Here is a 15,379-nt window from a genome sequence, read left to right on the forward strand (position 1 = left end):
AGTGGCTTGAGGCGTTGTTACTCCGTTAGATAAATATAGGTTTTCGTGTTAGCTGTTGCTATAACAATATCGCTGTAGCTTGGTTAATACACAGGTCAGTTATGGAAATGGAACGCTGTTGGTGGTTTTTTAGGGGTTTTGGGTTTTTTTTAGGGCTTTATGGTCAAAATGGGTACCTCCCATGACGTGCAATGTTAGCTGGCTCATGCTAACTTGTTTTCTCTCGTTGCACAGAAAAAAGAAAGAAATATGTTTCACATAAGGATTGTGGATGACGGGCAAAATTCCAAAAAAGTGCAGTTCTCCTTTTAAAATTGTGGCTATTTTCACTTTATGAGCGGTTGCCTTGATATTTTGACTTTATTCTCATAAAATTGCAGCTGTTGTTTCCTTTTCTGCTCTTCTTTTCTTTATTGTATTGTTTCCAACTCTTTCTACTTTCTTGTACATTTTCTTCTCGTCATTATTGCTTTATTGCTCAAATATTTTGACGTTGTTCTCGTAACATTATAGCGTTTTTGCAACCTCATTTTCCAAAAATTACAACTTTATTTGTTGTTTTGTTTGGTTTTCATAATATGACTTAAAAAAAATAGTTTTTTTTAACTTTATGCTGCTAAAATGGACCTTTTCTAATGAAATTACAGCCTTTTTTCTCTTAATATTTTGACTTTATTCTTGTAAAATTACTGATTTTTTTTCTTTTTTTATTATTACATTTTTAGAATGTGCTGCAGGCCAATAAAAAAACAAAACACAGCCCTACGGGCTGCACTTCGGTCGCCCCTGATTCATCATTTATGTTTTCATATTGTTTTCTGCGAGTAAAACTATAAAAACGTGTTTTGTGTCAACATTTTTGTCTTCCTTGACCGGATTGATTTTGTATTCCCATTATTTCTTATGGCAAAAGTGGATTGGCTTGGGGTACGTTTGGGTGAGTGTTGGGGTACGTTTCGGTGATCGTCTGAGCTTCTGGAACAGATGAATGACACTAACCAGGTTCCGCTGTGTTGATGTTGTTCAGAAACACGCGTGCACAATCAGGATTTGAAGTAGACTCCAAACCCCTCGCAGATGACAGTTGTTGAAACAGGAACAGGAAGACGTCCACACAAACGTCCCGTAGAAGCGTACTTTGCTGTACAATATTCAGGATATTATTACTTTTCGTGCGTCGGGCTCGCGGGTTAGCAGCAGCACAAACTGTGGAAAGCTCCGTCTCTTCCCTTTCAGGGTGATGCAGAGTCCTCAGTGTCAGATGGACCAGAATAATTTATCCCGGGTGTTTGGACCAACCCTGGTGGGACACGGTACGTCTGAACCGTCGCCGTTAACCATCGTGCAGGATACAAACACTCAGGCCAAGGTGAGCATCTTTTGAGTGTTTTGTACCTTTGACGGCGCCATCTGCTGGACATTTGGTAATTACATACCTGGCAGGTGACTGAATGGCCCCTCCGTTTGATTTCCCAGGTTGTTTGTCGCTTGTTGTCGCTCCCAGAAGACTACTGGAGGCGTGTTCTAAGTGCCCCCACACCCTCCTCGCACAAAAACCCCAGCCAGGGCGAAGGATACAGTACGGTTCTTTCAATTCTTTACTCCAAAATCAGTAGGGGGTCTGAGATTTGGTGGCGAGTGATAACAGGAGCTGCGTCTTCACGGTGTTGTCATGGCCGTGTTTGCAGCTCGTTTCTTTAGGCCGCTAACTTCTCCCGAGCTGAGCAGCTACCACGCCATGGCCAGCGCGGGGGCCTCCAGAGGTCGCGTCAGAAACTTGGGAAACGCTTTCATCGGGTGAGGCGCTGGCCTGCAGTTGTGGTCTTGGCCGATTTCGATGCTTTCATGTATTTTTAAAACTGATCACTCGTTCTTCCGTGTGCTTCCTTCACCAGCGGGCGTGGCGAGGCAGGGAAGAGGTTCTTCACGTCGCCCAGCTGACACTTGACATTTTTAATTTAACATCAGTCAAAAAATGTAATCAAAATAATCTGTTTTGTTGGTAAAAATGAGAAATTATGTTGAATAAAATATGAAACAATAGTTTTTGTTTTTTTAAGTAATTAATTCCAGTCAGATTTGTGGATTCAATTTGTTGAAATGACAGATGATCAATATTGGCTTTTTACCGATGTCCGATAAACGGATACTCACAGCAGCTCTTCCCTCAAACTAACAAACACGTGATGCTTCTGTTGCCACAAATAAACAGCATTTGTGTAAAATAAGACAATAATACCGTTCTCCAATATGCAATACAAGTTATACAAAAAGTGCCATATTTATTTGAAACATTTTGTCTCAACAACAAAACCCAAATGACCAATTAAAGGATGCCTTACTTCCCCCTCGCTTGACCTGAGCTTTCATTGCGAATTGGATGCACAGCAGTGTGAACGAGGGCTTTCCCCCTTCCTGATTTCTTATTTTTTTGCATGTTTGTCACACTTAAATGTCTCAGATCATCAACCAAATGTAAATGTTAGCCAATGACAACACAACTGAACACAACAAGCACTTTTTAAACAAAACTTTTTATTATTAAGGGAGAAAAACATGCAAAGCTCCATGGCCCTCTGTGAAAAAGTGATTGCCCCCTAAAGCTAATAAGTGGTTGCTGGTGTGTTTTGGATCATTGTCCTGCTGCAGAACCCAAGTTGCTTTCAGCTTGAGGTCACCAACACATGTTTGGACATTCTCCTTCAGGATTTTTTGGTAGACAGCAAGTCTTCCAGGTCCTGAAGCAGCAACACAGCCCCACACCATCACACTACCACCACCGTATTTTACTGTTGCTATGATGTTCTTTTTCTGAAATGCGACTTATACGCCAGATGTAATGGGACACACACCTTCCAAAAAGTTCTACTTTTGTCTCGTCAGACCACAGGATATTTTCCCAAAGGTCTTGGGGATCATTAAGATGTTTTCTAGCAAAATTGAGACAAGCCTTAATGTTCTTCTTGTTCAGTAGTGGTTTTGGTCTTGGAACTCTGCCATGCAGGCCAAAATAATAAAAAATCAGGAAGGTGGCAAACACTTTCACACCACCGAATTTTGAGATCCTTCTTTTCTTAGATGCCATCTGACAGGATGTACTACGCAGCGTTTTTATTGTGAAGGTGTTTTGCGTGGTGTTTTGTCTTTCAGTTGGCGGCTGCGCCATCATCCACAATCCTTATTTGAGACATAAACACATATGTCTTTCTCTTTTCGGTGCGTTCTAAAGTGATAAAGAGAGACGGCTCACTACTGCACGTAATTGCAAGTATCTATTCCAGCTCTAAAGCCTCCTGAAAAAGACTCTAAAAACCACCAACAGTGCTCCATTTACATGTCATGTCACATGCATACAGTATTAACCAAGCTAGAGCGACATTATTATTATTATAATTATTATTATTAACATGTTATGAAGAAAAGTAACTCTGTGTATTGAAACCTTGCCACACCACACCGGCTAGGTGCTAGCCGGCTAGAGACTAGCTTCACCACACACTCACCCACAGCGCGTCGGTGCCACCCTCCCAATGCATCAGGCCACTAGCGAAAGGTAGCGCTAATATTGGAGCTGCCGCCACTGCTGCTGCGGTTTTGTTTTGCAGTTTGGAAAAGTTAACGCGAGGTGTAGCGTTCCTTTCTTATGTTGCTATGTGAAATCAGTGCACCCAGGAAGGACGTTGCGGTAATCCTCAAAATGAGCAAAATACTGTAAGTATTCCGGTGTTATCATGAATGTACCTGTTACTACATAGTTACTACATGGATATCGAACCATAAAACCTTGTTGGAGGTGTTTTAATAGCGAGCTGTGTAGACTGAATCGGTGAGTCCAATTACTGCATTAATTCATCTTTTTAGCTCTTTTTATGTCTTTACAACACAGGAAAGAAATGTGTGTTCATGGCTTACATAAGGATTGTAGATGAGAGGCAAACGTTTTTTTGACGTATAAATTTCCTTTAATAATATCCCAAAAAAAGGGAAATGGGTGCATTTATGTGGGATGGCGGGGACAGCTTTGACTGTTCAGCTGTAATATTGTTAGTGTTCCCTCGCTTCATCGCGTTTCACCTTTTCACAGATTTTTTTAAAATGCAATTTTGGAAGTTTGTTTTTTTTTAACAGCGTATGAACACGCATTGTGTTCTGCGTGCTTGGCGTATGAGAGCAGTGGTCCCCAACCCCCGCGCCGCGGCCCGGTACCGGGCAGCACAGAAAGAAAAAATAATTTCCATTATTTCATTTTTTGATGTTTTATTTTGAAAAATGTCTGGATTCTCTCTGTTACATCCGTCTCACTTGCCACATGTCCATTGTGGGTGTGCTAACTTTATCTCATGCCGCACAGATAGACTACTACTGTATTTTTACCATTTTTCTTTCACCTCATATGTGGTGTCAAATGCTGATACGATGTAAGGTAAGTTTTGATGACTTATTGAGTGCTAATGTGCACATTTTTTTCTCAAGTTAATTCATGCTAGCACACTGCCTTTTACCACACACGTCAAACAGCCATGTAATCATCTCTCTGGAAACACTTGGCTGGAACTTGAACTGGTGGATGGTGGGTCGCCATTCATTTTGTGCTTTTAATTTGATGTTATTCATGTCTTAGTTTTACACAATACATAATAAATAAGATAAATTAGATTGCTATACTGTATGACCCCCCTGGTCCGCGGGAGATTTGTGGGAACACAAACCGGTCTGTGGGTCAAAAAAGTTTGGGGACCACTGTATTAGAGCGACCTATCGGTGCTGTTGTATGTCTGTTATTGTATTTCCTACTGCTACCAGTAGAGGGTGTTGTATACTCATGTGAGAGTTGAAGATGTGTCCACTCCTCAGTATGTATAGAGCCACAACAGTCCTGATTGGCTAAGGGAGAACCCACCCATTGTGTTCTGCGTTCTGACCGGCTGTAGGCCATTGTCAATCAACCTCCTTTGTGGACGATGAGGAGGAATATGTTTACAAGCATACAAAAACGCTAACAGCCTAACGGCGCCAAGACAAGCCACGCTCATCGGAGTGAAATACGTGTGAGTCGCTTGATTTCTTGTGTCCAATCTCGTAAGGTGATCATTAAAATTCAAACAGAAATTGAACTTTGAGAGTTTTCAAACAAGAGAGAAATGTGATAAAATGTTATTGCCCGTCTGAGAAAAGTGTATAAAGTGTATGGTGAAGGGTTTTACAGCCTTAAAACATAAATAATAATTGTACAAAAATATAGTTTGCTACTTCGCTGATTTGACTTGCTGCGGACTATTTTGGGAACGTATCCCCCGCGATAAGCGAGGGAACACTGTATTACAAACAGGAGAAATTTGCTCCCGCTTACGTTAAAAGGCAGGCAGCAACTGAGTCAAAGAGGACTGATTGACGCCAATATGAAAAGAATGTTCTTTATTTTTGAAAATAACCTTCGGTGAAAAAGGCTGGATTTCACCAGTCTTAAAACCCTCGTTTATGACGGAGGCTTGAGATACTGTGCTAGATGCTAGGTGGCTGGATGGTCGCTTACACAGATGAAGAAAGCAACGATCAGGAGCACTCCAGTGCAGTACCCTGCGTGGAAGCGCGTGGGGTAACCACCAGGGTTAGACAGGCACTGGTGGATGCTAGAAAGGAACCAGGCAATGATCCGCTCCACAAACAAACTGTAGAAACTCAGAAAAGTTTGCCAAAAAGCCGACAACCCCTCCACGGTGGTGGAACAGGATTGTAGCAAAGGTGGGCAAGGATCGGCGATAAAGCGGGGATACCGTTCTTTGTTCTCCGTGAACACACTTGACTCGGTTCCTCAGAGTTTGTCGACCAAATACCAGCAGTACCAGTATCGCGTTCACTGATGAATGTTGCATCTTGGGTCTTCATAACGTGGACATTTTACGAGCCGTTCCACTCCGTTTTAGAGAAAGTGATTTTATTTTTAAGACTGGCAAGCTGCTGTGCATCATTTGGTTACAAAAACAAGTGCATTCTGAAGTTGTGCAAAACGTAATACTGACAAAAAAACAAACATATCATCAGAGCGTGCTCAGTTTGGAGCATCAGTCACAAACTTGGTACCATTAACACTGATCAGCATCAGTGAGGGACAAGAACCGTAAGTAAAAGACAAGGTGGCGCTATGGAAACCATACTGTTGGAATAAAACTGCACTTAGTACTTTATCTTGACCCGAACTGTCCAACATTCCAAATAAGCAAGTGCTGAAAAATAATACGAAACAAAAGTCATCATTTAAACAGAGTGCAGTTTTCTTCACATCAACAAAAAGTGAAAGTATGGCTTGAGCAGTGCAAAAGGTCAACAGTGAAATAGTTTGCACATGAGCATCATTTTGTCAGTGACCGTCATGCGGCGTCGTCCAACCTCATCAGTCTGACGGGGTTTGTTTTTTGGCCTAAGCTCCTGCTAATCACTGCCTACAGACAGATGTTGATCTGTTTGGCTAGCTGTCGGTCCAGGTCGTGAATCAGACTGTCAAAGTCCTTCAAGCTGAGTCGGCAGGTAAACGGAGCGTCAAAATCCATGACGTCATCCACAAAGAGAGATCTGCTTCCCGTCGGAAACCATGCTTCTTTCTTTGCTTCGTCCACTTCATGGTCGCTACCTACAACAATAAGAACAGGAGGACAATATCGAAGTCATCTCTACTTTGCAACAGAGCAAAGATCACCAAGCTATATCACTCCTCAGACAGGAAGTGCTTTTCAAGGAATGTAAAGCTCAACAAAACTAGATGGATATTACAATCGTGGAAAAATGTCCTCTAAGTGGTCAAATCAGAATGAAACCACAATCAGTGGTCTGAAGTATTGGTCCCAGCTCGGTGCTTCACCTGTTAGGGTTGGATTTAGATTACATCCGTCCATGTTCTTCCGCATGTCTGGGGTCGGGTCGCAGAAGCAGCAGCAGCAGCAGCAGCCCTACGCAAACAACCCCAGGCTTCTTTCCGGCCATTTCGTCCTGCTCCTCTTTGCGGATGACGAGGCGTTCCCAGGCCAGCTGAGAGACATAGTCTCTCCAAGGTGTCCTGGGTCTTCCCCGAGGTCTTCTACCGGTCGAACATGCCCTGAACACCTCCCCATCCTGACCAGATGCTGTAGCCACCTCATCTGGCTCCTCTCAATGCAGAGGAGCAGTGGTACTAGTCCGAGTTTCTCCCAGATGACAGTGCTTGTCACCTTATCTCTGGGAGAGCCCAGCCACCCTACGGAGGAAACTCATTTCGACCGCTTGTACCCGCGACTTGTCCCGTTGGTCACTACCCAAAGCTCATGGGTGAGGGAAGCAACCTAGATCGATCCGTTAATTGAGAGCTTTGCCTTTCGGCTCAGCTACCTCTTCACCTCAACGGACAGATGTAGAGTTAGATGTGTTGTAGATGTAGATGTTATGTTTTCTTTACCTCTCAAACGAGGAGTTTGAAGGAACTACGAGTGCCAAACCGTCGCGCCTGACCATTTACCTTCATCGCTCTCACTTCCTGCCACCTCATCATAATCAGCTTCCTGTCCAGGCAGAAGATCTTGCCCACAGATGCTCCAATCGCCAGCATAGCGGTTGATTGGGGGCGGACTGTCCAGGCGTGCCACACCATCTCGCCCCCGACGTGACACCACCGCTTCCTCCAAAATAGGATGCTGTTGCTGCTGCAGGCCTGAATGGGTCAGCGAGACGTCAGTGTCGTCTGCCGGGATTCTGTTGGTTGGCACTGAGGAACAGCGCGTGGCGACAAAGTCAGGTCCTGAACGTTGTGACCGGTTGGTTACGATACAAAACGCACCCTCATCTCACCTGGCCACAGCTGCAGCAGGTAGTGTAACGCCTCAATGTGTAGTTTGAAATCAACTGCGTTTGCTAAATCCTCTCCATGATGTAAACCCTTCACTCCTCCTTGACCTCCCCTCCAGTCCTCCTGCGTTTGTTTAAGGAGTACCGGGCCAAAGCAGACCGCCAGGTTTTGGTGAGTCATCCTGTTAGACGAGCTGAAGTATGCTACCAGGCTGAGGTGGTCCAGCAGGTGAGACAAAGTGGCCTAAAAACAAGCAAGCAAACAACACGATGAACTCCTTTTCTCCATCTTGTGCAGAACCTCGGTGGGAAATTGCCTGCATCGTGATGAGTTGTCTTCCTCACCCGCTCTGGTGCTGGTAGACATGACAGCAGCTCCACTGTGCTCTGGGATAAGTGGAGGTCAGGGGTGGCAGGGGGGGGTTGTAGGGTCATAGCTTCCTTAACGACCTCGTACAAAGTCGAGGTGATGAGCGGAGATGGCAGCTCCCGCAGGTAGTCTTTCAGTATGCCTGCCCGTAGACAGTTATTCAAGACATACAGTATAATTACAATAATATATAATCAAGATGTGCAGCAACGCTAACAAGACATTGTGTAAAGGTTCAGTGGGTTATTGTCAAACATCAATGAGATCAACTTCCTTCTTTCGTACTTGAACGAAGTCCTGATCGTACACCGATCACTTTTCATGACGTGCACTCACCAGTAAGAACGTTGATGTCAGGATAGAGATCCTCACCAAGGCACACGTCTGAAGTGTTCCTCTCAAACCAATCCCTGAGCTCCTTCTTCACCGCTGCAGAACCACAAAGTCTGTACAGACCCACAACCTGACAGCAGTCCCAGGAGAGGAAGTATTTGACATTTGGTGTGCGATTCATTCCCGTGTTAAAAGCCACCCTGACTACCTTCAGTCCTCGCCGTTCGATCTCTGCCACGGTCTTCTGGATGAGCAAAGGAACCAAAGAGGCCGATCCTTCTTCCTCCACCAGACGGCGCAGTTCTACCCCAAACACATTAGCAGGTACTGCTGAGGTTCTATCAAACTGCGGAAAAGGATCCAAAATGTTTGTCTCAGCTGGGAGCTGGGAGCATGTTTGTTGCGGTTTTTGGGAATGTTTGGCGGGTTGTAGTGGTTTGATCATTATTTATTTGACATTTGTATGGCACTTCAGCCAGGCCATCACTGCCTTTCGTGCTAGCTCAGTACCTGCATGTCCCATTGTTCCTGCAAAAACAGTTTGATGTAAAGAAGGCCTCTCGGTTCCAACTTCACACACAGGCGTTGACTGCGACTTCCTGACGCACACAAATGAATGAAATGATTACAATCAAGAGATCACTGATCACAAGGTTTTGGTGTACCGCACCTTTGAAGAGAGGCGGGATAGCCACTCCCCCCAGACAGCAAACCCTGTTCCTGATCTGGTTGGACTCTGGGTGACTTCTTGCTGGGTGGTGATTGGTCAAATGAAGACGAATCACATAACAGAAATAGTCCAGGTGTAAGCAGTGCAACGTCACGCCAGCTTTACCTGGCGTCAGCACCACCACCCGTAGTTGCCACGCTCTCTCCAGCTCCAGGTGGAAGGTGTGGTTTAATGAGAGGGTGTGGCCTTGCAGGGCGAGGAGGGCGGTCCTGGCCCGAGTGACTCCATCAATCTGGATGACAAGAAAAATCTCTTTGCTTTCATCTGACCTGAGACACAAGAAGAAGAAAACATTCAAAATCAAACTGCCAATCATCCCAGTAATCTTGATTACCACTACAAATCCAAACAAGGAATTTGTTTCTTTTGGTGCCACTAATGGTGGTTAACTAATGGTTGGGAATAGGCAGCAATACACAGGAAATACACACATGCAGTTGTCAGTCACCTTTTTGCACTTCGAATTTCGCAGCTTCATTCTATCATGGTTTTTCAAAATATGTTCCTGAATAAATCATGCTGTTTTGTGTTTGAATATCAAGATATGCAGTGTTATTACCGCTTTGATTTCATCTGCTCCAGGCCCAGAAGGTGAACAGTCAGCAAACCTGTCATGCGCTGGCAGTGTCGTGGAGGCTCAGCGTCCATGTACAGCTGGAATGAAGCCATGTCACTGGCTTGCCGAGGCAGCAGCTCTGGTGAGTCTCCATCACTAAGATAACCTAAAGACAATTGGGACATTAGAACCTCCTAGGATGTGTGATGAAAAGACTCGTACCTCCTTTACTGGCGGAGCGTCCTCTCGATGACCGCCGCATTGGCAAAGCGGGAGGAGCGGAGCTATCCAGGTGATATCGACTGATGACGTTCTGGTCTGACACGTTCTTGTTGCTGGGTTTGTCCGCTCCGCCTGCTCTGTCGCCTTCTTGTCGCACACGGGAAGAGCGAAGACTGATTTTGCGTCTGAGCTCAGGAAGTTTCTTCATCTTTAAGGAGAGTTTCCTCACTGTGCCAGGAGACCTCAGTCTGTCAATCATGCCCCCTTTTTTTTGGAAGGCGGGGTTGAAGTCTGGAAGAAAGAGACTCTGAGCTACTTTCCATTTATACATGAACTTTCCTCCTGGAACCTCACCCAGGTGACTTGTACACGCTGTACACATAGACAACCGGTCACACTCACATTCTACTACTGTTTGTGGACTGGGAGGAAACCGGAGTAACTGAAGAAAAATCCATGCAAGCGTGAAAAAAAACCATGCCAAGTCTACGCAGATGAGCCCGAGCCAAGATCCAAACACGCTTGTGAGGCAGGCTACATGTGCCACTGTGATGCCCCATCGACACTAACAGTCTTCTTCTTCTTACCTGCACTTTCTGCTGTGACGTCATCAGCATGCAGGTTGATGGCGTCCGATGAGCAAGCATCAGCTTTAGCTGAGCTATCGATTCTGGTCTCAGCAGCACCCAGTCTTTCTGGTTCTGCTTGCCTGGGGTCCCTCCTCATCCACACATCCTGTTTTTTTGGCAATCCGGCTACATCCTCCTCCTCTGGGATCGGGTTGTACCAAATGTTGCTGCCGCTTTCCCGATACAGCCTGCAGACCTCCTCTGAAGTGTCGGACTTTCCTGACGACAGAACCCAATCTCGACTGCTGCGGTCCAAGCTCTGCAGGTAGGCACGCTGACCGGACAGCTTGGTGCTGACTGGCATGTTTGGATGAACGGAAACGCCTGCTGGCTGGGAGGCCTCCTGAAGTGTTGAAGGGCACAAGATGTGGAAGAGTATCGAATTACATCAACGTATCAAAGCGGTCGTAGTTTGCTGTACGGATTACCTTTTCCTGTGTTTGCCTCTGAGCCTTCTTCTGTCCCAGTGTACAAATGGACTTTCTTTCCCCATCAGAGTTTTGGCCTGTAGCATTTGAGAGGCGTGGTGTGGGCGGAGCCTCTGACCCTTGCCACACCCACTGCGGCTTCTTTGACGTGATAAGGTTTAGCAAAGGGGGATCCGAGTCTGCCACAGCCTTTCTGGTCTTGGCTGTCATTGAGGGTACAGAATCAAAAGAGTTCTGCAGGACATTTGACTGGAGCAGAACATCTGTGGGGAACAGAAGCAGGAGGAGCCGTGGGTTACTTCCTCTACACAGCGGCCTTATGTATGTATCTACAAGTATAACGCAACCCCTCAGCAAAAAGACATATGGTTCAAAGCTGGCATTTTCTCTTATTTCAGCTGTCAGCAACCCAACCAGAATCAGAATCCTTGACCCCCAGTTGAGAATCACTTCGAGAGGAACAAAGTGTTTGTTTTTCTGTCTTCTGTAACTTTTGTGTTGGTCTTGTCCCAGTCCCAGATGGTCCCGAGCTAGGAATGCTTTTCTCCAGCAATCAGCCACCACTGTGTGTCAACTGACTGACGACCTGATTCACAAATGTAATATACTTATGTAAAACATGTAATATATATTAATACAAGTCAATAATTCCTCGTTTAGCGCGGTTAATTGGTTCCGTGATCAGTGAATTTTTGCAAAGTAGGATTCCTTATGGAATATTTTTGCAGTTAGAGCATACAAGACCTGTTTGTGACCTTCTAAATACGTTTTTTAACAATAGAGTCCTCTCGACATAAAATAACACCCCTATAGTCACCTTTACACTCAAATTACCCAAAATAGTAGACATGAGGAAAATACTACAAGACAGAGGAAACCTGTTTACAACCTTCTAAATACGTTTTTTAACATTATTAGAGCCCTACAGAAATGAAGTAACACCCCTACAGTCACCTGTACACTCCAATTACCTAATATAGTAGACATAATAAAACAAAATAAGACATAGTATAGCCTCACACATGTTCGTCTTGGGAGAGTTCCTTGCTGTTTCTTTTTACTTCTTAATCTGTACAGAAATTCCTGTGGTGGCTATTGTTGCCTCAATGTAACCGTACTGACACCTAGTGATCAGTGTAGAATACTACATATTATCGTGCGTCTTCTGACTTATTTTACTTCATTTAGCCATTTTTATGCTTCAGTTGTCTTAATTTAGGCAAAAAACGTGTAAAAGTTTGCATATTTGTTAGTAATAATAGGCCGTATTCAACCATAACACAACCATGATTTATAATATACTTTTTAAAACGCTGTGATAGAGCGAAGCTGCAAAATTGAAAGCGCAAAGCGGACCAGGATTTCAGCATATAACATGCAGTTATATACTGTATGTAATAAGTAATCCATCCATCCATTTTCTATGCCGCTTATCCTCACTAGGCTCGCAGGTCTGTTGGAGCCTATCCCAGCTGACTTCAGGCAAGAGGCGGGGTACACCCTGGACTGGTCAGTAATAAGTAATATACTGTAGGTCGTAAATGTAATGTAAGTAAGCAGTATGCGTCTTAGTGAGAGCAGGAGCGGGAGGGGGCTGCGGCGTCAATACACAGCTGTGTGTTTGTCCATCAATAAACTCTCTGTTTCATCCATGAAACACACTGCTGCTATTCACTATTCATCACCCTGATATACACACACACACACGTGCACACACGCGCACACAAACAACACACACACACATGATCCACTGGTTTTCAGAGATATTAACGAGTAGAAAACACAGAAAGAAAGGTGACAGTTGACCCACATGTAAGAAAGTGCTTAATGGTCATGGCTGCGTCCAATGCAGCGTAACTGCATGCACAGACGGTTGTTGAAGAGCAAGACAGCAAGGTGGCGACTGAACAGGATTAAAGATGGCTGGAGAAAGACTGGTCATGTGGTCAGTAAAGATGAGAAGAAGATTGTGAAGGTCACAAGTCAGTCCGGAGAAGTTGAGCGGCAATGCGCGTGCTCCTGGTGCTCACCGTCGTTGACTTGGGGCTCAGACTTCCTACGGGATTTGTTCTTGCCTCGCAGCCGTGAGAAGGTCCTCTTGAGCAGAGGCTGGGCCATGCTGGTGGACCTCCGTCTGCTCCCTCCGGCCGGAGCTGCCTGCAAGTCTCAGAGAGTAGTTCCTTCACTCCTTCATGATGTTGTCTCACACGTCGTCTATCAAGCCCTCAGAGCTGCTGGACAGGAAATGAATTCCAAACATTCTTTCCCAAACTCCCCCCTCCTCCATTTCCTCCTCCCGCTGTCCTCGGTACACAGCTGCGGGAGGGGGGAGGTACTGGAGGCTCCTGGGAATTGCAGTCTGGATTTTGTTCTGCAGGCCCCCAGAAGTTCATAGGTATGCAGGAAAGTGTTTTCTAATTTAGACCAAGAGAACACGCGTTGAACTAATGCCTGACACGTGCATGGAGATTATTAGAATACGTGTACTTGTTGTGAAGTCATCCAGCTAGCCTGTCGTCATGTGTAGCCAAAGGTCCCCTATTATACAAAAGTGACATTGTAATGATGTCCTAACAGCAGCATGTGTTTATTAACACCAAATGTGATAGCATTTGCTTACTTTACTTTTGAGACAAGAGGCACGCCAACTCTTGCTTTTCAAGCTGCGTCCTTTCGTGACATCATGAAGGAAAAACCTCCTTCCTCGGGCACATGACACCACATATGGCCCTCCCCTAGCTGGATGAGCCCGCCTTGTGATTACGCACGCAGGCTTCGCCACACATCTTAAAAGTAAAGCTCTGCCAACCATCAGTCAGTCAGCTACAGATGCAGGAGCTGTAAGTTTGATCATTTTGTTTTTCTTCGGCAAGCACAAGGTTAAAATGTAACGTTAGCACTGTGGCTAACATAACTATATTCCTCCTGTCCCACTCCTTAATGTCACGTTGTTATATCGGCATCTATCACGTCGGACAAGTGCAGAGTTACGGTGTAAAAAGTGGATAAACTACACAACAGTGCTTCTTGGAGAAACACGCTGTCACAAACATAGCTCATTAGCACTGAAGCTACACACACACACACACACACACAACAGCGTGTTCCCAGTAGTTTTTCTTACTAAAAGACTCATTTGTTAACATTATTTATTTGGTGAAAAATTTTATATTCATAAATAAGCATTCACTTAATAAAACGTTTTTGACACACTGCTGCCATCAGTAAACAACTGTGAAATACGGATGAAATGAAGTTGTGATTATTAAACGCCCGCCCCCAGCGAGTCTTCTGAAACGCAGCCATCTTTGGTTGTGACGTCATGGACCTGCGATAGGTGAAAACTGTGCTCTGTCCACTAGATGGAGACAAAGTCCACAAAATAGAAGCACGCATATTGCGCTATAGCAAACTGATAAGAAAATGCTTAACCCTCACGCTACGGTTAAATTTGAAAAGTTTTATCTCTGAACATGGTGGTTAATTTGATGAGAGGCGCCTAAGATTCGATGACTTTGTAGTGCTTTCAGTGGCGGAGCCAGAAATTTTTCATTGGGGTGGCGAAGGTGAGACAATTACTCACATAGGGGTGGCTCACAAAGTTGATACCTGCGTCGTCTGGATGGGCCACGGCCACCACTGGCCACCCTGTAGTTCCGACACTGGTTTTGGACTGTTTATTCGAGCAATTATTGCTGAGCAGTATGCCGAGGGCATGTTTTCAATGAAGAGTTTCTGTATTCTGCTGCCCACAATGGCGGCCAAACCCGCACAGGGCATAAGACGGAAGCGGATGCCGATCAGCACTCTTGTTTTAAATCTAGCTCCTTGGTTTACATTCCCACTCATGCTGCTACAGAGAGCTTCCATTATTAGATGGATGTGCTGAATCACGCTTCAGAATATACGTCAAAGTGAACATAGTGAGAAAACTTGACCGGAACCAACCAAAGTAATCATGGAAAACTCAGCTCCTCCACACGGAAAGTTGTGTGCTGTAGTCAAATGCGTCCAAGCGGAAACGGCGGTTAGGCTGAACTAAGGTTCTGCACCACAGAGCCGCATTTGTCAAAAAGGTCCCGCAGCCATTGGGGTGGCCACTAGGGTGGCCGGAGAGTGACCGAGGGTAGCCACGGTCACCCCTCCGCCACTGAGTGTTTTATTCAACTTTTGTACACTCTTGGTGTTCACGGTCAAAAAATGACCCGTCATGAGAAAAGAATGGGGACGACGACAATAAGTGTAAAACAAAAAGACACACGCAGTAACTTTGCCCAGAAGAGTGTGTCTCCCACGAGA

The 15,379-nt window shown here is 45.0% G+C and overlaps 2 protein-coding genes across 12 annotated transcripts in view; one reads left to right on the top strand and one right to left on the bottom strand.

Moving 5' to 3' along the window:
* si:ch1073-416j23.1 (rac GTPase-activating protein 1) overlaps positions 1-2,258 on the top strand; it is a 34,779-nt gene extending 32,521 nt beyond the window's left edge. For 3 of the 6 annotated variants that reach the window (XM_054765419.1, XM_054765429.1, XM_054765447.1), the window contains 4 exons: positions 1,237-1,369; positions 1,477-1,579; positions 1,689-1,797; positions 1,896-2,257. In XM_054765419.1, coding sequence (XP_054621394.1) covers positions 1,237-1,369; positions 1,477-1,579; positions 1,689-1,797; positions 1,896-1,941 — 391 coding nt within the window. In that variant the 3' untranslated portion in view covers positions 1,942-2,257. Of the gene's footprint in view, positions 1-1,236; positions 1,370-1,476; positions 1,580-1,688; positions 1,798-1,895 lie in introns of those variants that run through there. The other 3 variants (XM_054765399.1, XM_054765409.1, XM_054765438.1) reach the window with 2 other exon arrangements.
* Positions 2,259-5,761: 3,503 nt separating this feature from the next.
* LOC129177274 (rho GTPase-activating protein SYDE1) lies at positions 5,762-15,081 on the bottom strand. Of its 6 annotated transcripts, none has more exons than XM_054768201.1 (14): positions 14,664-15,014; positions 13,111-13,311; positions 11,081-11,343; positions 10,611-10,995; positions 10,024-10,314; positions 9,805-9,967; positions 9,186-9,514; positions 9,026-9,114; positions 8,724-8,861; positions 8,519-8,645; positions 8,158-8,324; positions 7,816-8,056; positions 7,487-7,732; positions 5,763-6,628 (listed from the first exon to the last, which is right to left on the bottom strand). In XM_054768201.1, the coding sequence occupies exons 2-14, from the start codon at positions 13,196-13,198 to the stop codon at positions 6,441-6,443; spliced, it is 2,715 nt and encodes a 904-aa protein (XP_054624176.1). In that variant the 5' UTR covers positions 13,199-13,311; positions 14,664-15,014; the 3' UTR covers positions 5,763-6,440. The 6 variants fall into 6 exon arrangements, with proteins under 6 accessions (XP_054624177.1, XP_054624176.1, XP_054624180.1 ...); XM_054768203.1 differs by lacking the exon at positions 14,664-15,014 and having other exon boundaries at positions 5,765-6,628; positions 9,186-9,266; positions 9,351-9,514; positions 13,111-13,381; XM_054768202.1 differs by lacking the exons at positions 13,111-13,311; positions 14,664-15,014 and adding an exon at positions 12,891-13,089 and having other exon boundaries at positions 5,762-6,628.
* Positions 15,082-15,379: the final 298 nt, after the last annotated feature.

The sequence above is a fragment of the Dunckerocampus dactyliophorus genome, chromosome 2 (assembly GCF_027744805.1).
Source record: "Dunckerocampus dactyliophorus isolate RoL2022-P2 chromosome 2, RoL_Ddac_1.1, whole genome shotgun sequence".
Taxonomy (NCBI): Eukaryota; Metazoa; Chordata; class Actinopteri; order Syngnathiformes; family Syngnathidae; genus Dunckerocampus; species Dunckerocampus dactyliophorus.